This window comes from Gymnoscopelus braueri, assembly GCF_963280865.1.
Source record: "Gymnoscopelus braueri genome assembly, chromosome: 15".
Classification (NCBI taxonomy): Eukaryota; Metazoa; Chordata; class Actinopteri; order Myctophiformes; family Myctophidae; genus Gymnoscopelus; species Gymnoscopelus braueri.
Window position 1 is genome coordinate 44,824,635 of NC_137620.1, and position 23,055 is coordinate 44,847,689.

Below are 23,055 nucleotides of genomic sequence, written 5' to 3' on the forward strand. Positions count from 1 at the left end.
TAGGGCATTGGTTCTCAAAATGGGGTCCGGGGCCCCCCAGGGGTCCTTGAGGGAGTTCCAGGGGGTCCCCAGCTAAATGATGGATAGTTAGGAACCAAATGGACCCTTATGGGTCTGTAACTCTGAGAGTGTTCAAATGTTCAAATTTGTACACTCTCAGAGTTAAATTAACATTGATTTTACAAGATAAATTGGGGTTCCCAGTGATAGAAATGCCATTAAATGGGGGTCCGTAGCCTAATGCATGTCAAACTGGGGGTCCTTGAAATTAAAACGGTTGAGAATCACTGCTAGAGCTGTAAAAATCTTATCCTGTGGGGGTCCCTGGCATATCTTTTCAAATGGGGGTCCACGGGCTAATAAGTGTGAATTTGGGGGTCCTCGACATGAAAAGGTTTGAGCACCACCGGTGTAGGGTGTGTAATTGATAGAAAATAAGTACTTTATTTGTGGTATCATGACCACATTTTATTCATATAAACTCTATTATTTATGCCAGTAAATTAAATTCAACCTCAGACCTCAGAGCGACTATTTACCTGCCAGGCTGCCAAAGTCAATGACGATGTCCAAATATACTGTATGAAACTACAGGGAAACGAGACTTAATGATCAGAATATGACCTCTACATAATATTGTGTCTGGTGTTAGAATAGAATAACACCATTTACCATTTATTTGACCTTTATTCAGCTGGTGAGAGGTGGGTAGCTTCTACTGTTGACTGTGACTTGGATTTGGACCATGAACCTCATGAACCTTTCAAACTGTGTGTGTGTGTGTGTGTGCGTGTGCGTGTGCGTGTGCGTGTGCGTGTGCGTGTGTGAAGCACAGATGAGTCAGATTTCAGATTAGAATAAGGTACATCTTCAAGGTTATTATGCGTCACTTTTGGGAAACTTATGAAGGGACAGTGTGTGGGTGGATGAAAATCAATGATTGATCACAAACGTGTGTGCAGATCCATGAGTATGTTTGTTTGTGTTTGTGCGAGTGTGCGTGTGTGTGTGTGTGTGTGTGTGTGTGTGTGTGTGTGTGTGTGTGTGTGTGTGTGTGTGAGATCTACAGTAGAAGGCCTCACAAGTAGATACAGTACAACACAATGTCAGAGAGGGAGGCGTGTGTCCTAATCTTACAGAATGAAGACATTCAATTAATAAAATAAAATAAAAACATCAAATATCAACTATAAACAGAACAACTTGTGTGTGACTGTGTAGGTGACCAACTGTTCAATGAAAACTGTACCAACGCGGTTTTGAAATCGGTCAATATTGTGTTGATCTCTTAAACGTGAGTCATCGTGATAAAAAGAGAAGTTGCTAAACCACACTCGATAAGAGAGAGAGAGAGAGAGAGAGAGAGAGAGAGAGAGAGAGAGAGAGAGAGAGAGAGAGGGGATAGCCATGATAAACAAACAAAGCAATAGAGGTAGAGAATGGAGGGAGAGAGAGAAAGAGAGAGGGAGGGAGGAATAAGGGTGAAGGGGGCGGTGTTGTGATGACTCAATTGTTTTGCGGAGCAGTCTGACCTCAGAGCTCTTCAAATGGAGGGACAGGGAGCGAGGGATCACCATTCACCTCACACACACTCACAGAGGAGGAGAGGAAATCAGAAGAGACAAAGATGGAGAGACAGAATATACTCGTCTGTCTCAGCTGGCTTGTCGTGGCCTCAACCGTGGTAAGAACTTCAACCATTATCTTATACTTTGCCTATTCAAAAATAGCAGATCTACAAGCTCATAGCGCGGCACCGCGTGCCGCGCTATGAGCTTGTAGATCTGCAATAAAAATAAAAAAATCATAAACATTTGTGCAAATCTTTGAATGTATATTATTTTACATTTGTAACTCAAATCTTTGCTTCTGGGGGATTCTACGAAAGTCTTCTAAATCCTAACAGCTTTTTGAAAAAACGTATGTTGCTATATCAGTGGTTCCCAAACTTTTTCATGTCAAGGGCCAACACAATTATATGTATTTGGCCGGCCGCGGACCCCCATCTCAAAATATTTTGTTCCAGGGACCCCCCAGAAGTAAAGATTTGAGTTACAAATGTTCGCTTTAAAAAAGAAAAAATATATATATATTCAAAGATTTGCACAATAAAAAAAAAAATAGCAGATCTACAAGCTCATAGCGCGGCACTCGGTGCCACGCTATTCACAACGAATTAATTAAATTAATTAATTAAATGAAAAACAAATCCATTCACTTCAATGTTAAAAAATATACTTTTTCTATACAAAAATGATTAAAAACCCTGGCAGTGTGCATTATGAATAAACTCTGGCAGTCAATGTGATGGGTTAAATTGTTGTCCAAATGTAACTTTGTCTTTTTCGCAACGGTGGATGATTGATTACATGCATTATTGTACTGTAGGTCACTCAACTCTGATTAATTTAATACATAGGAGGACTTTTTGTGTTATCATTTTAGCCGTAATGTCTTACTGTAGGCCTACTCTGTTTACATGACATTGATTGTATTATTCATTAAAGGTAGGGTAAGTGATATATATATATATTTATTTTTTGGTAAAAAGGTTAAAGTACTATATTCTGATAGTAATCATTGCTACATAGTGTTTGTTGGGTCACAGGGGTCTCTCCAGCTCTTTAGTAAACAGAGTATAAATACATTTTCAGATAGGTGACAACATTTAAGCCAATCAGGAGAGAGCGCTGAAAATGCATTTTCTGTTTAATAAAGAGCTGCAGAGACATGGGAGACTCCTTTTACTGAACAAACACTCTATAGCAATGAGTACTATCACAATATAGAGCTATTTGACACTTATTCTAACAAAAGTAAATCACTTACCCTACCTTTAATATGCGGTGTCCCGTCAAAATAAGCAAGTAAAGTTAATAAAGTAAACTTCACTTCTCTGTTTATCCAGGCTCCTATAGTGGTAATGTCATGTAATCTCACATAATCTCATTCCAGGCTCAGATCGATCCCAGGGGAGCCCGTGACATGCTGCATGGCACCAAAGCAGATCAATGTGCCACGCTGAAGGAATGGCCTTTATGCACAGACGAGGACTGGGTAGGGAAACAATATTATTACTATTATTACTTGTTTTAGTTTTTATCAATCAATCAATCAATCAATCAATAAACAATCATCAGTGGCGTAAAAAGTACTCAAATGTTTTACTTAATCAAAAGTATCAATACTGCAATATAGAAATACTCTGTTATAAGTAAAAGTCCAGAATTCAAAATGTACTTGGGTAAAAGTACAAAAGTATTGGCATCAATCAACTACTTAAAGTACCATAAGTAAAAGTGCTCATTATGCAGAATGCCCCATTTCAAGTTTTCAAATGTATAAATATCTTTTGAAAATAGCAGATCCACAAGCTCAGAATGCGTCGCATCGCGACGCATTGTGAGCTTGTAGATCTGCTATTTTCAAATGGCCGAATTGTACATAGGGCCGAAGTGGTTAATGTATGTTTTGTAATAATAATCTAAATCTACAAGCTCTACAAGTTTTCCAATAATTGTAATGGAGTAAAAGATGAGATGTAGTGGAGTAGAAGTAAAAGTATTGGAAATTGGAAATACTCAAGTAAAGTAAAAAAAATCTTCAAAAGTGTTCTTAAGTACAGTACTTGAGTAAATGTACTTAGTTACTTTACACCACTGCTAATCACAACAGTTTATGAAGCTTTGCCTTCACAGCATAGTTTTGGTGAGATGATCTCAACTGCATATTTACTGTACCTATACCCAATACCGTAGATACAGTAGATAGATGATCCTCCTCTGTCCATCCCCAGAGTCCTAAGTGTCCGTCCGGCTGTCGTATCCAAGGCCTGATGGACAAGTACGACCTCGAGCTGCTGAAGAAGATAGAGAGCATCAGGAAGCTGCTGGCGGACAACCAGGCCAGCCATCGCTCAGCGGACCTGGACTCCAAACAGACCTACGACGACCTGAGAAGAAAACTCACCCTAGATGCAGGTGGGAAATAGTGTAGATGCAATAGTGTTGAATTTTTGAATATGTTTTATTCATAGTCTTTTGAATCAAATTCATTCCATTTAGTCATCTGAAAGGTCTTACTGTTACTCTAGTTTTAGTCGACTAAAATGTATTGTGGTGGTGCCTTGATGGCGTCGTAATGGCTGATTTTACACTTGGTTGCATGCTGAAAATAGCAGATCTACAAGCTCACAACGCTTGTGAGCTTGTAGATCTGCTATTTTCAGAGAGCAACAACACCCGAGCGCAACCAAGCATAAAATGACTTGTCTTTTAGTTCTACTGGATCTCTTCTCCACTAGTGCTTTATTTGTTGACGAAATTGTCAATATAGTTAGTCTTAGCTTTAGTCATCATAGCTTAGTTTTTATTTAGTTTTCGTCAGTGAAAAAAGGTAGTCGACGAACATTTTTCGTCATAGTTTTAGTCGACAAAATCAACACTGAGATGAGATGCAACTCAAATCACCTCTTCTCCTCTCTCTCTCTCTCTCTCTCTCTCTCTCTCTCTCCCCAGGTAATGACAACACCTACTATGACCTGGCCCAGAGCCTGCGTCAGAGGATCGTGGACATGAAGATCAAGATTGACAGACATCTGACGACTCTGAGGGCTCAGAAAGAGCGTGTCAAGGACCAGGTGGTTCAGATGCAGAGGCTGGAGGTACGACAACCGTGTTCTTTGAGGTGGTGGAGGGCTGTGTGACCATTTCTGTCAGCATCAGGCTCATCACCATTATGTTGTCGGCATACTTGTCAGAAAACAACTCAATGACATGACACACTTGAGACTGATGTCTTTCTAATCATCTGCCCCTCCCCCCCTCTCCTCTCCTCTCCTCTCCCCTCCCCTCCCCTCCCCTCCCCTCCCCTCCCCTCCCCTCCCCTCCCCTCTCCTCTCCTCTCCTCTCCTCTCCTCTCCTCTCCTCTCCTCTCCTCTCCTCCCCTCCCCTCCCCTCTCCTCTCCTCTCCTCTCCTCTCCTCTCCTCTCCTCTCCTCTCCTCTCCTCCCCTCCCCTCTCCCTCTCCTCTCCTCTCCTCTCCTCTCCTCTCCTCTCCTCTCCTCCCCTCTCCTCTCCTCTCCTCTCCTCTCCTCCCCTCCCCTCCCCTCCCCTCCCCTCTCCTCTCCTCTCCCCTCTCCTCTCCTCTCCTCTCCTCTCCTCTCCTCTCCTCCCCTCTCCTCTCCTCTCCCCTCTCCTCTCCTCTCCCCTCCCCTCCCCTCTCCTCTCCTCTCCTCTCCTCTCCTCTCCTCCCCTCCCTTCTCCTCCTCTCTCCTCTCCTCTCCTCCCCTCTCCTCTCCTCCCCTCTCCTCTCCCCTCCCCTCCCCTCCCCTCTCCTCTCCTCTCCTCTCCTCTCCTCTCCTCTCCTCTCCCCTCCCCTCCCCTCTCTTCTCCTCTCCTCTCCTCCCCTCCCCACTCCTCTCCTCTCCTCTCCTCTCCTCTCCTCTCCTCCCCTCCCTTCTCCTCTCCCCTCCTCTCCTCTCCTCTCCCCTCCCCTCCCCTCCCCTCTCTTCTCCTCTCTCTGTGTAGGTTGACATTGACATGAAGCTGCGTGCCTGTAAGGGCTCATGCCAGAGTTATAATGAGTACAGTGTGGATAAAGACAGCTATATAGCACTGGAAAAACAGGTAAGGACAGCAAGAACATCATGGATGATATCTATCTATACAGTATGGTATCTATCTATTATCCTCCATTCCTCAGAGAGATTATCTCTCCCCGTCTGTCCGTCCGTCCGTCCGTCCCTCCATCGTCCCACCAGTGTTGATTTCGTCGACTAAAACTATGACGAAAACTGTTGGTCGACTACCTTGTTTCACTGACGAAAACTAAATAAAAACTAAATAGAAAACTAAGCTACGATGATTGAAAGTAAATATATTGATAATTTCGTCAACAAATAAAAACTAGACTAAATGTCAGTGAGGGATCTAGTGGAGAAGAGATCCAGTAGAACTAAAAGACACGTCATTTTATGTTTGGTTGCGCTCGGGTGTGAAAATAGCAGAATAGTAAATCGGCTATTTTCAGCATCCAACCAAGTGTAAAATCAGCCATTATGACGCCATCAAGGCACCGCCAACATACATTATAGTCGACTAAATCAACTGTAGATTTAGTCGGCTATAATCTTATGATATTTAGTCGACTAAAACTAGACTAACAGTAAAATGTTTCATGTGACTAAAATATGACTAAAACTACATTTTGATTCAAAAGACTATGACTAAAACTGAATAAAAAATTTGCTCTCAAAATCGACACTACGTCGCACCCACCCACCTTCTCTCTCTGTTTTTGTTTAGTTTTAGTCGACTAAATATCATAAGAATATAATCTACAGTTGATTTAGTCGACTAAAATGTATTGTGGCGGTGCCTTGATGGCGTCGTAATGGCTGACTTTACACTTGGTTGCATGCTGAAAATAGCCGATCTACAAGCTCACAACGCGTCGCAGAGCGACACGTTGTGAGCTTGTAGATCTGCTATTTTCAGAGCGCAACACCCGAGCGCAACCAAACATAAATGACTTGTCTTTTAGTTCTACTGGATCTCTTCTCCACTAGATCCCTCACTAACATTTTAGTCTAGTTTTTTTTGTTGACGAAATTGTCAACATATTTAGTCTTAGTTTTAGTCATCGTAACTTAGGTTTTATTTCGTTTTTATTTCGTTTTCGTCAGTGCAAAGAGGTAGTCCACGAACATTTTTCGTCATAGTTTTAGTCGACGAAATCAACACTCCGTCAAACCCACCCACTGACCTTCTCTCTCTCTCTGCTCCGCTGTGTCCCTCCAGGTGTCCCAGTTGGACGCCCAGTCTGCTCAAAGCACAGAGACGGTCAGCACCATGTATGTGATGAAGAGCAGAGCTCTGAAGGACGTGGTCGTCGACAGCAGATACCGAGCCAAGCAGACCGTCGGCTCTGGAGACGCAGGACAACAGACGCAGGACTTTTTCACTGAGGTAAGATTATTTAACCATTTAAACTTTAAGACCTGAAGCCGATTCTACAAATGTCTTCCTAATCCCAACAGTATTCTGAAAAAAAATTATGTTTCTATGTCAGTGGTTCTCAAACTTTTTCATGTCAAGGACCCCCAAATTGACACTTATTAGCCCGCGGACCCCCATTTGAAAAGATATACCAAGGACCCCCATAACAGATTTTTACGGCTCTAGCAGTGATTTTCAAACATTTTAATTTCAAGGACCCCCAGTTTGACATGCATTAGGCTACGGACCCCCATTTAATGGCATTTCTATCTCTGGGAGACTGGGACCCCAATTGATATTGTAAAATCAACTGTTAGTTTAAGTCTGAGAGTGTACAGATGGCAGCCGTCCATTTGGTTCCATTTGTACACTCTCAGAGTTACAGACCCATAAGGGTCCATTTGGTTCCTATCCATCATTTAGCTGGGGACCCCCTGGAACTCCCTCAAGGACCCCTGGGGGTCCCCGGACCCCACTTTGAGAACCAATGCAATAAAGCATTCAAAGATTGTGGAATAGTTGTCTGGCTACGCGAGACTACAGTAATAGTAATATCAGCAGCACTAATAGTGTACTAGTAGTCATACTTAGTAGTAATAGCAGTGGTAGCAGCAGCAGTACCAGTGGTGTAAAGTAACTAAGTACATTTACTCAAGTACTGTACTTAAGTACAATTTTGAGGTATTTGTACTTTACTTGAGTATTTCCAATTTCCAATACTTTTACTTCTACTCCACTACATCTCAGAGGCAAATATTGTACTTTTACTCCACTACAATTATTTGAAAACTTTAGTTACTAATTACTTTTCAGATATAAACTATGATATAATGAAACATACATGAACCACTTTAGCCCTATTTTATACATAGGCTATTTGAAAATAGCAGATCTACAAGCTCACAACGCGTCGCATCGCGACGCGTTGTGAGCTTGTAGATCGGCTATTTTCAAATATTTAGTACTTTTACTTTTGGTACTTTAAGTACATTTTGATGCCAATACTTTTGTTCTTTTACTCAAGTACTATTTTTATTCTGGACTTTTACTTGTAACAGAGTATTTTTATATTGCAGTATTGGTACTTTTACTTAAGTAAAGAATTTGAGTACTTTTTCCACCACTGAGCAGTACTAATAGTAGTCAGTAGTAGTAGTATTAGTATTCATCATGGAAGTATACATTTGATAGGTATTACTAAGGTGATAAGCTGATACAATGATGCACAAACATTGTCTTGTGCCAAAGAAAAATCCAACTTCCTCCCTTCCTCTATCAGGTGAACATCGTCCAGCTGTCCTTGGAGGGGGAAGGAGGTGTCAGGCCCTCCTCCTCCTCCTCCTCCTCCTCCTCCTCCTCCTCCTCCTCTCCCTCTGGTGTTGATCGACCCTCGCGAGGTTCTGTCTCCACGCCAGGCGGGCGAGGAGGAGACAGTAACGTCTTCGGCGGCCTCGGCCACAGAGGCCAGCCGTCATCATCTTCTTCCTCCTCCTCCTCCTCCTCGTCCTCCTCTTCTCCCTCTGGTGTTGACCGACCCTCAGGAGGTTCCCTCACCACGCTAGCTGCCGGCTCTGGCGGGCGAGGAGACGGCGACATCTTCGGCGGCGGCCTCCTCCTCGGAGGAGGTTTCGAGAAGCCAGCCACCACCTTCCACAGAGGCCAGCCATCATCTTCTTCCTCCTCTTCATCGTCCTCCTCCTCTCCCTCGGGTGTCGACCGACCCTCAGGAGGTTCCCTCACTACGCTAGCTGCCGGCTCCGGCGGGCGAGGAGACGGTAACGTCTTCGGCAGCTTTGGTGGAGGCCAACCGTCATCTTCTTCTTCTTCCTCCTCCTCCTCCTCCTCCTCTCACTCTGGTGTTGACCGACCCTCAGGTACCGTAGGCCTGTCACAATTATTGCATAATCGTCTAATCGTCAATTATTTAAGATAATCACAGTTATTTCTGCATAATCATACATAATCGTTTCCATGTTGAAAAGTTGGCACACATTTCCGAATACAAAGAAAAGCAGAAATAGATCATTTATGCTAATTCCTTTTCACTTTGTGACGCGTTGTAAGCTTGTAGATCAGCTATTTCAGAAATGTTTTACATGTATAAAATTATTAAAGGGATATTTCACTTTCAAAAAATCTTTTGGTCATTTTATCGTCTACTCAGGCCTTTGTGAGCCCCCCAGACCGTTTTTAAGTTGCTTGATTCATTATTTAGATATTTGATATTCATTTTATCAGACACGCCCCCTTCCTATACAAACCCATTGTAACTTCAAACTCCATTTTTAACATGTTAGATTTATCAAAAACACCCGTCCTTGGTTCTGGTGACTCACCCTGCCCTCCTAATACGTGAGGGGCCGTGCTTTTTCGATTACTTTTTTCATTTATTTTATTTAAATTTTTTATAGTATTTTATTTTTTTCATTTTCCAAAAAAAATATTGAAAATAAATGAAAAAAGTAATTGAAAAAACACGGTGAAATATCCCTTTAAATATGTCAATCATTTCTTTATATTTAAGTTATGTGTCATATCTGCCCTGATCTACAAGCTCGTAGCGCGGCACCGAGCTTGTAGATCTGCTATTTTTGAAAAATCGAGAAGATTTGTGCAAATCTTTAAATAAATATATTTTTAAAGCGAACATTTGTAACTCAAATCTTTGCTTCAGGGGGGTCCCTGGAACAACATATTTTGAGATGGGGGTCCGCGGCCAAATACATATACATTTTGAGATCCTCGACATGAAAAAGTTTGAGAACCGCTGACATAGTAATATACGTTTTTTTCAAAAAACTGTTAGGATTTAGAAGAAATTTTGTAGAATCGGCCTCTGGTCTTAGAGTGCAACCACGTTCCAGTTCAGCATTGCAACACTGCAAACACACAATTAAATCGTTTATTGCAATTATTTGAGTGACAATTAACGGTCAACTTAAATGTGTGATGCATGGTGACAGCCCGACCCTCAGGCGGTTCCTCCACCACGCTGAGCGGAGGAGACGGCGACTTCTTCGGCGGCCTCGGCGGAGGGTTCGAGAAGCCAGCCACCTTCTTCAACAGAGGCCAGCCATCCTCTTCCTCCTCCTCTTCATCTTCATCCTCCTCTCCCGCTGGTGTAGATCCACACTCGGGAGGTTCTGTCTCCTCGTCAGGCGGGCGAGGAGGAGGAGGAGACAGTAACGTCTTCGGCGGCTTCGGCGAAGGAGGTTTGTCCTCCTCCTCCAGCGGTGGGAAAGGTACTCACATTTTTTTTTTTACTTAAGTAAAAGTATCAATACTGCAATGTAGAAGTACTCTGTTACAAGTAAAAAGTCCAGAATTAAAAATTCACTTGAGTGAAAGTACAAAAGTATTGGTATCAAAATGTACTTAAAGTACCAAAAGTAGAATTACTCATTATCCAGAATGTCCCATTTCACAAGATTTCGAATGTATCAAAATCTTTTGAAAACAGCAGATCTACAAGCTCACAATGCAACACATTGTGAGCTTGTAGATCTGCCGGTTTCAAATGGCCGAAATGTATATGGGGCTGAAGTGGTTAATGTGTGCTTTGTAATAATAATCTAAATCTACGAAGTAACTAGTAACTAAAGTTTTCAAATAATAGTAGTGGAGTAAAAAAGTACAATATTTGCCTCTGAGATGTAGAGTAGAGGTTAAAGTACTGAAAATAGGAAATTATCCAGTTAAGTAAAAAGTACCTCAAAAGTGTACTTAAGTATAGTACTTGAGTAAATGTACTTAGTTAATTTACACCGCTGTCCTCCTCTCACTCAGGTGGCGTTGACCTTCGACCCTCAGGTGGTTCCTTCGCGGCGCTAAGCGGAGGAGGCGGGGACTTATTCAAGGACCTCAACAGAAGGTTCGAGGAGGCGTTCGCCGGAGGAGGCGGCCAGCCCTCCTCCTCCTCCAGCTCCTCCTCCAGCTCCTCCCCCAGCTCCTCCCACGTCTCCACCAAAAGCGTCTCCTGCACCAGGAAGATCCGCAAGACGGTGGTCCAAACCAGGGACGGCCCCGTGGAGAAGACAGAGGAGGTGATGGAGGGGGGTCCCGAGTGCCATAGCATGTCCTCCACTGGACCCTCCTCCTCCTCTTCCTCGCCTTTCGGCACGAAGACCTCCGGAGGAGGTGGAGACCTGTTTGCCGGCAGGGATTTCGGCGAATTCTTTAATTGAACCGAATGAATTCCATTTGTTGGGCTTTATGATTCGGACATTTTACTTAAGTAAAAGTAGCGATACCGTAATATAAAAAATACTCTTTTACAAGTAAAAGGCCTGATGTGTTCAAAATATTATTTGAGTAAATTACAAAAGTATTGGCGTCAAAATAAACTTAAAGTTCCAAAAGTAAAAGTAGTGAAATGTTTGAAAATAGCCTATAGGTTTAAAATAGGGCTGAAGTGGTTAATGTATGTTTTATAATATAATACTTTATATCTGCAAAGTAACTAGTAACTGAAGTTTTCAAATAATTGTAGTGGAGTAAAAGGTACAATATTTGCCTCTGAGATGTAATGGAGTAGAAGTAAAAGTATTGGAAATTGGAAATACTCAAGTCAAGTAAAACATATCTCAAACTGGTACTTAAGTACAGTACTTGAGTAAATGTACATAGTTACTTTACACCACTGACTATGATGCCATCAATGATGATCAACACTGTTTAAAACACGGCATGTATTTTGAATTTTTATAAAGTCATTTGAATTAATTGCTGTCTGTTGGGTGTTTTAATTGAATTCATATTCACTGGATGTAAACCATGCTCATCTGGAGTCAGGTGGCTCAGATCGAGCAGAAGTCAGTCTTCAGGGCCTGGGCCGTAGCGTGACGGTTCAGGCACCCTAGGCTGCAATGCCAGCCTGACAGCATGACGTGGGTTCGACTCCCGTTCCCAACCATAGATATAGAAACCTAGATACCTCATTGGCCTCTGCAGTTCGTTGGAGCAACTCGTATCGCGGCCGCCATTTTCGCGTAGGCAAACGGACACTCAAAGTGACTACTGGCCAATCACAGCGCTCACAGCGCGTTGACTACCGGCCAATCACAGTGCGTCTTTTCTAAGACTTGTCAGAATCTAGTTGTCCCGCCCCCACCTGCCTCTGATTGGCCTACCGAACGCCCCCTTCTGTGACACACGCGGAAGCTTGCCTACAGCTTGCCTACGCGAAAACGGCGCCCGAGATACCAATGCCTCAGAGCCGAAGGAGGCGTCTACCTTTATATGTCTATGTTCCCGACGACCTTTGCTGCGTGTCACCCCCCATCTCTCTCCCCATTTCCTGTCAGCCTAGTTTCCCTATCAGTCTAAAGTCAGTCTTCAGATTGGGAATATATTGCCTCAAAAATATCTAAAACATTTTAACACTTTTTTTCTCCATAGATATGAATTTTATTTAACTAATTAAGACCTCTTAAAGTTTGAAATCTTGTTTGAAATGACCAAAACCTGCCTACCGATGATGTCACTGGTAGAACGGGTGGGTGAACTGTCCACATCCCTCCTCTGAGACACAGTCAATAGACACAAATGTCTGAAATGTATTTAGGGTTGAAGTGGTTAATATGTTTTGTAATAATAATCATCAAACTCTACAAAGTAACTAAAGTTTTCAAATAATTGTAATGGAGTAAAAGTACAATATTTGGCTCTGAGCTGTGGTGGAGTAGAAGTAAAAGTAGCGAAATTTTTACTTGAGTACAGTACTTGAGTAAATGTACTTAGTTACTTTCCACCACTGCTCGCACACTATGCACAAATATGGTATTTTGGTTGACTGCCTTGATCTATCAATAAAGGTAATTTACGCATTTAAAAATCCCAATAAATATCACCACCATATCATTTAGTCATCCCCCCCATCTTCATCAAGGGTACCTGTCTATAATTCTGTCTAATACAGTGGTTAGACACTTTCAAAACATTTGTATCTAATTATAATAAATAAAACAAAAAAGCGAAGCCACAAAAAGTTACGTGAGAAATCTTTAAATTAATTTAATCAGTAATATTTACATAACAAAAGCCATTCCAACAAAGAGTAAAGAGTAAAATATACCATGATTGGGAGAAATACATTTTCAAAACTGTTGGGTTTTCACCTTTTGAACAGTTTTTCATTGAACCAAAAAAAGGTTATTGAAATGCATTTCAAATGTATTTGTTAAAAAGTAAGGTTGTATTATTATGAAAAATTTAACAAAAAATCCCTTTAAACTTAGTGTACCTATATTAAGGTAAGAGAGTAAATAGTAAAGGAACCGTTCTCAGATTCCATAGACTCTAGAATCATCACCAAATAGCAACACGTGAATCCGAGTTTAAAGAATGATGCATCTTTGGTAGAGGTTTGGGTGTTGTAGTAACGATGTCATGGTGCAAATACTGGCAAGATATCTTCAATATGATTTGCTTTGTTGATTAGCAAGCTATGATCCAAAATAGTCTCCTCATTGAGTTACATTGCAAGGTAAGGTTCACACATAAACTAGACAAACAAAGAGAATTCTGACAATGTATAAAATGACACGTTTCAGGCATTTTTCACCTTTTTACAATGACCGATAAAAGCATTATTGTCATACTATAGGTCGAGAAACATATCTACTAGATATTCCAAAAAATATATATCAAAATCAATTTGAGGGTGAGATTTGTATTTAAAACAAAAAACTAAACACTGACCCTGGATTTGTGATTTCATACATTCTCAATATCTATTTTGTCCATATCTCAATGTCCATTTGTAAGCTAAAAGAGTGACTTTGACACACTTTTCACAATGTTAAGACAGCAAGAACACCGGAAACAGATTATACCCATGTACGGGAACGGGAACGCATCTGTGTAACCACTTTAACCATTATTTTATCCTTTGGCTATTTTTGAAAAATCGTAAACAGTTTGTGCAAATCTTTGAATATATATATTTTTTAAAGTGAAAATTTTTAACTCAAATCTTTGCTTCTGGGGGACCCTGGAACAACATATTTTGAGATGGGGGTCCGCGGCCAAATACATATAATTTTGGGGGTCCTTGACATGAAAAAGATTGAGCACCACTGACATAGAAACATAGGTTTTTCATAAAACTGTTAGGATTTAGAAGACATTTTTTAGAATCGGCTTCAGGCCTTAATGGGTTCGTAAGTACTTCCGGTTCAAATCTGCTGCCGAGCCAATCAGAAGAAGCTATGAGAAACTGACCCGGAACAGAAAAGTCACCTCATGGAGAAAAATAACAACTAGTCATGCACGGAGCCTATTGAAGATACCTCACCAATAGTGTGGTTGCATAGGGACAAGGTCACACACACACACACAACACAAGTCAAACCTCTACCAAAGATGAATGGTGTTTTAAGGATGAAGCTGGGATCACACTCACATGCCAATCAATGGATCAGGATTTGTCATCTAACCATGTGAATCAACATCATTCGCTGTCGGAGCAGAAACCTTGTAATCTCCATATTTCAACTTCATTAATGCCCTACTTTGAAGTACAAGAGTGTTGCGCAAAAGTAGTGAAATTAGCCTTTTTTCTTTTCCATTTCCTGAATAGTAAATGGTTTTGGACATACAAGGTTTCGACCGGACAGCCACGGTGTTGTGTTCTCCCCCCCCCCAAATAAATGCCCTGTAAGGCAACACAAGTTATAACTCCACTTGAACCAAGATAGCAAATATCAACAACTCAAACCAAAAAAACAAACATGTTTTTTTTTTTATCTCAAAACCTCTCATTATTATAAAACTGTCAAATTGTACACTAAATAAAATAATTATATTTTACAACAATAGAACTTTAGACAGTAAAATAGGCTTTGCTTGAGGTAATTACATCATTATGGTACTTGTACAAAGTCAAAAATAAAATAGATTTTTGTCTGTCTTTATTTTACCCCCGAAGGAAAAAAAAAAAAAAGCACGACCACTCGGCCAACAGAAGGTGTTTTTACGTTGTCATTTTACATTTCCTGTGTGTAGATTTTCAAAATAAAAAAAGGTCTTCAAACCACCAAAGGGCCACGTATAAAAATGTGATGTTGATTTTTCAGTGGTGCGTTCAGGGGGAGTTTTAAAATGATCAGTAATGTTTGTGAATGGGAAACTAAACACCAGACGGAGTTACAGTAGGATTTCGTTGCTGTCGGGCAGAAAACTCTTATCTCCATATTGTAACTTTTTCAGTTTCTTTGTAAATTAACGCCCTATTTGATCATACTACAGCGTCACACAAAAGCTTCAAAAGTAGCAGATCCACAAGCTCGTTTTGAGCTTGTGGATCTGCAAATGTTGCATCTTTTGAATTTTAATCCTGAAAAGTATCGGTTTTGGACATATGAGATTTCCACCCGACAGAGACGATATGTGGAATAGCTGATAGAAAGTTTGCCTGGTTTCCACAGTGCTACGAACCGGACTAGTCAAGGCTTTTTCTTTAACAACGCGTTTTCCCTAAAATATTTTCATACCAGAAGAGATGATTTTGTCAATTACATTTCAAGTTTCAAATTGACTGCTATTGCTTTTGAACTGCGTTAAGATGTAGTTTTGCCAAGCCCTGTTGGGGGAACGTTTCCCACTGATGTCTTCCCGCTAGCCCTTCCTCGTGAAAGGCCCAATAACACTACGATCACTGATATCTTCTCGTTAGCCCTTCCTCGTCAAAGTCCCAATAACACCACGCTCACTGATGTCTTCCCGCTAGCCCTTCCTTGTGAAAGTCCCAATAACACTACGATCACTGGTGTCTTCTCGCTAGCCCTTCCTTGTGAAAGTCACAATAGCAGTACGCTCACTGATGTCTTCTCGTTAGGCCTTCCTCGTCAAAGTCCCAATAACACCACGCTCACTGGTGTCTTCTCACTAGCCCTTCCTCGTTAAAGTCACAATAACACTGCGCTCACTGATGTCTTTCCGCTTGCCCTTCCTCGTTAAAAGTCACAATAACACTACGATCACTGATATCTTCTCAATAGCCCTTCCTTGTGAAAGTCCCAATAACACCACGCTCACTGGTGTCTTCTCGCTAGCCCTTCCTCGTCAAAGTCCCAATAACACCACGCTCACTGGTGTCTTCTCGCTAGCCCTTCCTTGTTAAAGTCACAATAACACTACGCTCACTGATGTCTTTCCGCTAGCCCTTCCTCGTGAAAGTCACAATAACACTACGCTTAACAGTCTGGCAGAATGGATCCCATTTCTGAGCCCACTTCTGGGAAGGCACGCAGGAAGTGGGTTCTCTGTGAACACCCAAGTTTGTGCACCATGCATGCAGTGGCATTTAATTTGCCGACAGATCTATATTTCTTTCTCGTTTTTCTGTGGGTGCGTAAAGTCCTGACTGTAACTGTGATTAAGGGCTGATACAAATAAAGTTCACTTGGAAATGTGTGCCATGCCAAAGTGTCAGTACATGCACATTGGAAGGATGGTGTGAAATGGGTACCATTCTGTTACGGTCCAACACCCAAAGACTGCATTTTATTTGATGACCTAATTTGGTAACATCTCAGTAATCCTAAAGCTTGACCACCACTGTAAGTATAAATCACCCTTCTAAGACATCTTACACACTGTCCTTTTATGCCCGCCACTGTTCCAATCTCACAGCGTGGTTCCACATCACTAACAGACCACATGACAAGAGCCTCCAAATCACATCATAAATGGTTGACTTGTGCACGTCATGGACACCAGTGCAACCCCCACCACGGACGGAACCACTTCAAACATGGACAAATGTTCTTAACGGAACCATTTCAAACACGAACCGAGACCCGACGTTTTGGATACAAAAATGTCCATCTGAGGAGATTCTCAGATGAACCAAGGCACAAAACTGGACCTGACCTTATCTGACACGACAGGTAGCCAGAAAGTATCTAATGGCTGACATGTTGGTGGAGAAAAGGGGTCAAACAAGCGCGAGAAGCACTTTAATTACACAAGACGCAGCCATGGACAGAAACTCGTCCTTTTCATACAGGTATTAATGTTTCAAACCACTCGGGGGTGGAACGAGAGTGCAGCATCGATCACAGTAGGATTGCTTTTTCTTTTTTTTGTCACGAGAATTTCAGCCATAGCTGTAAATTAGCAAATGATGCAACTGGCCAAGAGCAACAAACTAAATGGTGCATTTAGTTTGGTCGTAGTTTGAGTTTGTTTAGCAAATTTAGCAATGGTTTCAGACAGGTTTTTTAATTTCATAACATCTGTTCAATGAGCTTCACTGAGCAGCACACAACACACCAGAGCCTGATGATTTCTCAGAGACTTTTTTCAGGACCCCAGCCCAAAAGGAGTTGAAATGCTTTTCTACACGGCTGTATCGGACAGGTCTGCGTCGAGTGCCAAGGAGTAAGGATTGCTGAACTGGCCGAACGAATAGATGAGGGCAAGGCCGCACTACAATTACACCATTCCAGATTTAATGAAATACAAAATCTTCGCAGAGCTTAACATAATGACCGTCATTCATTTGAGTTTCGGGGGTAGATACAGAATTTCATTGGTGGGATAGCAGAGATGGCAGCGAACTAGATTGAGTCGTCTAGTGGCCAAACTCTTTCCAGAGATACAACATTTCTCACCCTCCGTTCGATCTCCCCATTGAACAGCCTCATAATGTCGCCCCCTTTTTCCCCCACTTAAAAAGACAGGAGAGTCGTCGGCATAGAGTTTCACCCCCACTGTTCTGTGATGTGGAGACCAGCTCCACCCAGCATGAAACAGCGCAGCCAAACGCTCCATATCTCTCTCACTCTCGTGGGTGATTTGACTTCTGTTTAACAGAGATGTGAGCAGTTAACATTATGTGCCAGATCTACATTTTTTGCGTTCCCCAGTGTGACAACCAGTTGATAAATCTTGGCGTGGACACACGGGCACCATGTAGGGACAGAGAATCATTTGTAGCTTTGTTTTGAGAACTGAACTCTCTCTAAGGCGGTGATTCTCAACCAATTTATTTTAATAATGCATTATATAGGCCACGGATAGACTGGGCTGCCAGATATAACAGGGTTTACTTCAGGGGTCCTTGGGGGGGTTCCAGGGGGTTCCCAGCAAAAGTAGTTAATGTAGCATCACGATTATTTTAACTACTTTATCCGTTTTATACGATCAAAAATAGCAGATCTACAAGCTGACAGCGCATCAATTCGTGCTGTGCTGCAAGCTTGTACATCTGCTATTTTTGAAAAATATAGAAAATGTTTTGACATTTTTTAATATATTTTTTTTACACAAATCTTCTGTTCAGGGGGTCCCTGGCACAAACCATTTTCAAATGAGGGGGTCCGTGGCCAAATATATATCAATTAGGGGGTTCTTGGCATGAAAAAGTTTGAGAACTTAACTGCTCTAAACACTGTGCAACAGTACGGCAGCTATGCTTCAGGGTCAAAAGGTCAAAAGGTGGGGCTTATAGAATAGCGTGACGTTTTATATGCAGCGAGCAGCTCCTGAATCCTGCAGGTTCTCTTCTAGATGTGAAGGATTAGAGCTATAGGAGCTGATGGGACGTCTTCATTAAGGCCTTTCTAGATGCGATGTTGTTTTATTTATTTTTTTCGTAGGAGGGAAAGTGAGGACTCGGCTTCTGATTGGCTGAGACGGAGGGAGGGTGCGCTTGTTTTTTGCTTCACGAGATAAAAGCGATTTTTTTTCTGCCGCCACGGCTCGCCGACTCGGACGTAGGCCTGTCACAATTATTACATCATCGTCCAATCGCAATTAGTTGAGATAATCGCAATGATTTTTGCATAATCGTCATAACCGTTTCCATGTTGAAAATGTTTCACACATTTTTAAATATCAAAATAGCAGATCTACAAGCTTACAACGCGTTGTAAGCTTGTAGATCTGCTATTTCTGCTATTATTACATGTTTAAAATGATTAAATACGTCAATAATTTTGTTGTATATTTCAGTTATTTGTAATATCTCCCCTGTGCAATTTTTGATTACGAAGCCTAAAATGTTCCAATGTTCAATGGCCAAACACACAATTAAATCGTTAATCACAATTATGTGTGTGAGATTATGTGACGATTAATCGTCAACTTAAATTTGTAATAGCGACAGCTCTACTCGGACGGCACACTCGACCACGTAGCGGCCATCGGCCGTTCGCCCGCGGCGGCGGCTCACTCGGCTGGCGTGCGCAACCCTCAAGCCTGCGCTGTCGGCCGCGCGCCTTGCCACGCGGAGGCGACAAAACCAAGCGCTCCCTCTTCACCCTCTTTTCCCTCCCCGGGGAAAATAAAATAAACAACAGCTTTCTGGATGAAGACTGTGTGTGTCTGTAGAAAAGTTCATGTGGCAAAGGCTGTACTGTGACATATTGCATAATAAACATGACCATTATAGCTGGTGTTACAAGCTAACCTATATGGTTATCAAACATTATTACTATTCCTTGTTATCCACAATTATTACTATGTACAAAAGCGCACGTTTTTCCCGTCAGTATGTGCGCGCGTGTGTGTTTGTTTTTGTCAGTGAGAAAACGAGAGATATCAGAAGAGTGTGTGTGTGTGTTAAGCGTGAACAGAAAGGTGTGCGTTCAGAAGGGCGTTTGCATGTGCGTGTACTGCTGCGAGGGCGCCGACGTGGCGGGCGAGGGTGCGTTGGGTAGGACGGAGCTGTTGGAGAGGTGAGACGACGGGGTGGAGTCGGACAGCTGCAGCTCCTCCAGTTTTTTCAGGTACTCGTCCCTCAGGGCCAGCAGCTCCTTGTAGCGCTGCTCCACTGGACTCTGCTGCTACACACGCACGCACACACACACACACGCACACACACACACACACACACACACACACACACACACACAAAATGTAGGCATTTAGCAGACGCTCTAATGCAGAGTGATTTACAGAAAGCAAGGTAATACATCAACATATACATAGAATTAGTAAATCTAGGATCACAGGTAAATCGAAGAACCTATCATGAATCTAAACCAGGGGTCTTCAACGTTTTCAGGCCAAGGACCCCCTAGCTGAGACAAGAGTTGAAGCAGGGACCCCCTCTATATTGTATAACATTGTGTTTCAGATTAAACTTTTTTTTGTTTACTTGGTCTGCTCTTTTTCCCCCCCTCTACACCTGTACCTCTTCGCCAAAAAATAGCAGATCTACAAGCTCACAACGCCTCGCAGCGCGAGGCGTTGTGAGCTTGTAGATCTGCTATTTTTTGGCGAAAGTTCTCCTCAAGTGGTATTGTTAAAAAATAACAATCATATCACACAAAGATTTGGCGGACCCCCTGTAGTAACTCTGAGGAACCCCTAGGGGTTCCGGAGCCCAGTTGAAGACCACTCTAAACACTGAATAGTAGAATATAAAATAAAAAAAATCTGTACAAACTAATAGGATTATAAAAATTAAAAAGATGATCAGATGGGGGATTCGTGGACATCAATTTGGGGGTCCTTGTCTTGACATCAAAGAGTCTGAGTAGCACTTGTCTAGGAGTCTCCAAAATGGGGATCGTCATCAGACCGGGTTTTAATACAGAGAGAAATGTGTGCACATTGTATAGCAGAGTCCTGCACGGGTCCAACTTTGACAACCCGCACCCGCCCCGCCCGCCAATTATTAGATCCGTAGACTGAGCCGTCACCCGTGATTATATCAAAAATACAAACCAGATCCGCCCCGCCCATCAAATAATGGACCCGTTGTCCGCCCCATTACCCGTGAGTACATGCAGTAAATACAGTAGCCTACAGACAGTCACTCGATTTAAAAGTGTGTTAAAATGCTTTTAACACAAGATAGCAGCCTTCAACAATAGCGGTACATTCAGGTTCGTTCCGAAGTTCTGCACATCAAGTGAAGAACAGAGGAGCGAGCGTTCCATATATAGCCAAGCGCGAGAACGAGCATACACGCAGTACGCACGTGTCGTTGTTTACGTTGTCAGATGATTTTAATTTGAAGGTTGAACAGGATGTTCAATGTGTTTTTGTGAGTTAAAATAACTGACCGACGTGCTCTGTGCCGGCGTTCTGTGTTAAGTTACACAAGTGACGTTGTTTGGGTGGGAACAGTGCAGATTTTCACAATAAAATGTTACCCACCCGCGTTTAGTTCAATAACGCCCGTCCCCGTCCCTGTGAACTTATACAAGTATATTTTTCAACCGTTTTCACCCGTTAAACGCAGGTGCCCGTCGGATATCCGTGGGTACCCGGCCCGTTGCAAGACTCTGCAGTATAGTCTTTATTGTCATTGTTGTCGTGGTCTTTCAGTGTGGTGGTGAATTCATCCTGTCAACATCAGATGCACACACACACAACCACCAACCTGTTGGCGTATGCGTGGGTTCCAGCGGATGTAGTAAGTCACCCAGAGGTCTAGGTGGCGCATGCTGGCCACGGGGTAGAGGACGCGGCCAGACTCCGGGGTGTAGAAGGGATTCAGGAAGCTCTCACTGGTGCTGTTCACCAGAGACCACAACGACACCGTCTTTGATCTCACCTCCTACAGAGAGACAGACAGACAGACAGACAGATCAGAGAGAAGCAGTTTAATCCCCCTTTTTTTCGCAGGAATAAAGGGCTTTGGATTTGGTGTGTAATGAAATTGAAAACAAAACTTGTGGTGGCGGGAATTCCTTTTATTGTGTCCTTTTAGTTATTGTGGTATTGATTAATTTAATGTACTTGTCAATCTCTAAGTTGAGTAGCTTTACTCTGCAGGGAGGCGAGATCATCACCTGTTCTTCCCTGACAAACCCCTTACAACAGCTGATTCACACCAACCTATTTACAAATGTTGACTACATGTGAGATAGGAAAACAAGCCCATGTAAGGATTGACCACCTGTTTTTGTGTACCTCTGAGAGAGTATAAACATGTTTGTGTGTGTGTGTGTGTTACCTGTTGTTCTCGTACACTCTCACAGTTGTAGAGGAAGGTGCCAAAGCGACAGCTGTACAGGTGTTCCAGAATGGTCACAAGGAGCCGCTCATTGAACTCAAACGCTGTAGGGAACTGCCACGACAACAAAGCAAAGAAGACACGAAGAAGGCATTTAGACAATGAGGGGACATTTAAACAGCCTCTGCACCAGAGGTGCAAGAAGTACTCACTCAAATCTACAAAGTAACTAGTAACTAGGATGCACGATCAATCGATCATCATATTGGTATCGATATCCCATCCTTTTTCACCCAACTCCTTTTGGAGCCTCAAAGAATAAGTCATCTGCTCTAGGAGATGCAATTGTCTCACAATACTGACAAATAGCCCCATAGTAGGGCAATTTTTCTGCAACCAGTTCTTTGAGATAGCTTTTTTGCTTGCTGCAAGTAGGATCTTATAAGAGTCATCCTGACTCAGTCCAGCCGGGGGTTTGTCCAAGATACAAAGATTCAAATGTAGTATTGATACTGAAACCCAGATTTTTTTTTAGATAAGTGTTGCTACCTCCCTCCAGAAAGGTTGAATTGCAGGACAAGACCAAAAGACATGTGCATGATCGACCATAGTATCTCCACATTCTCTTCAGCAGTCCAGCTGGTTGTATAATAATTATTTATATTTGAACGTAAAGCTGGGGGAAAAAAGCCCTTTTGTGATGTGAATGAAGGCTGCAGAATCAAGCAGTGCTTTCTGGAGAAAACAGGTGTAAAGGTAAACTATACCATTTCAATATCCGTATCGGTTGATTCGACAATGCAAATAATCGGTAAACAGATATCGGCCAAAATGTCAATATTGTTCATCCCTAGTAACTAAAGCTGTTAAATAATTGGAGTGGAGAAAAAAAAACGTACTTTTCAGGATTCAAATTGAAAAACAGCAAAAGTAGCAGATCTACAAGCTCGAAACGCATCACTTAGTGTCGCCTTTCGAGCTTGTAGATCTGCTACTTTTGAATTAATTTTGATCCCTCGATTTTTGTAACCCTTTTTTTTTTCACCCGGTGCCAATTTTCTAAGTGATCCTGGGCACTACACTCCCCCCACCAGCCTAGGGAGGCCAGGGCCGAGCTCATGCCTCCTTCAATGCATGAGAGCCA

At 42.3% G+C, this 23,055-nt stretch overlaps 2 protein-coding genes across 2 annotated transcripts in view; one reads left to right on the forward strand and one right to left on the reverse strand.

Moving 5' to 3' along the window:
* Positions 1 to 1,558: 1,558 nt before the first annotated feature.
* Positions 1,559 to 11,713, forward strand: LOC308102021 (uncharacterized protein). The gene is made up of 9 exons (XM_080451600.1): positions 1,559 to 1,684; positions 2,956 to 3,057; positions 3,797 to 3,980; positions 4,518 to 4,663; positions 5,528 to 5,626; positions 6,800 to 6,967; positions 8,277 to 8,871; positions 9,961 to 10,239; positions 10,784 to 11,713. Exons 1-9 carry the CDS (start codon positions 1,628 to 1,630, stop codon positions 11,179 to 11,181), a joined length of 2,028 nt encoding a protein of 675 aa, XP_080307726.1. The 5' UTR covers positions 1,559 to 1,627; the 3' UTR covers positions 11,182 to 11,713.
* Positions 11,714 to 18,882: 7,169 nt separating this feature from the next.
* mtm1 (myotubularin 1) overlaps positions 18,883 to 23,055 on the reverse strand; it is a 30,291-nt gene continuing 26,118 nt past the window's right edge. The window contains exons 14-16 of the mRNA XM_080451180.1: positions 21,912 to 22,025; positions 21,336 to 21,512; positions 18,883 to 19,788 (exon numbers count right to left, since the gene is read on the reverse strand). Coding sequence (XP_080307306.1) covers positions 19,591 to 19,788; positions 21,336 to 21,512; positions 21,912 to 22,025 — 489 coding nt within the window. The 3' untranslated portion in view covers positions 18,883 to 19,590. The remainder of the gene's footprint in view (positions 19,789 to 21,335; positions 21,513 to 21,911; positions 22,026 to 23,055) is intronic.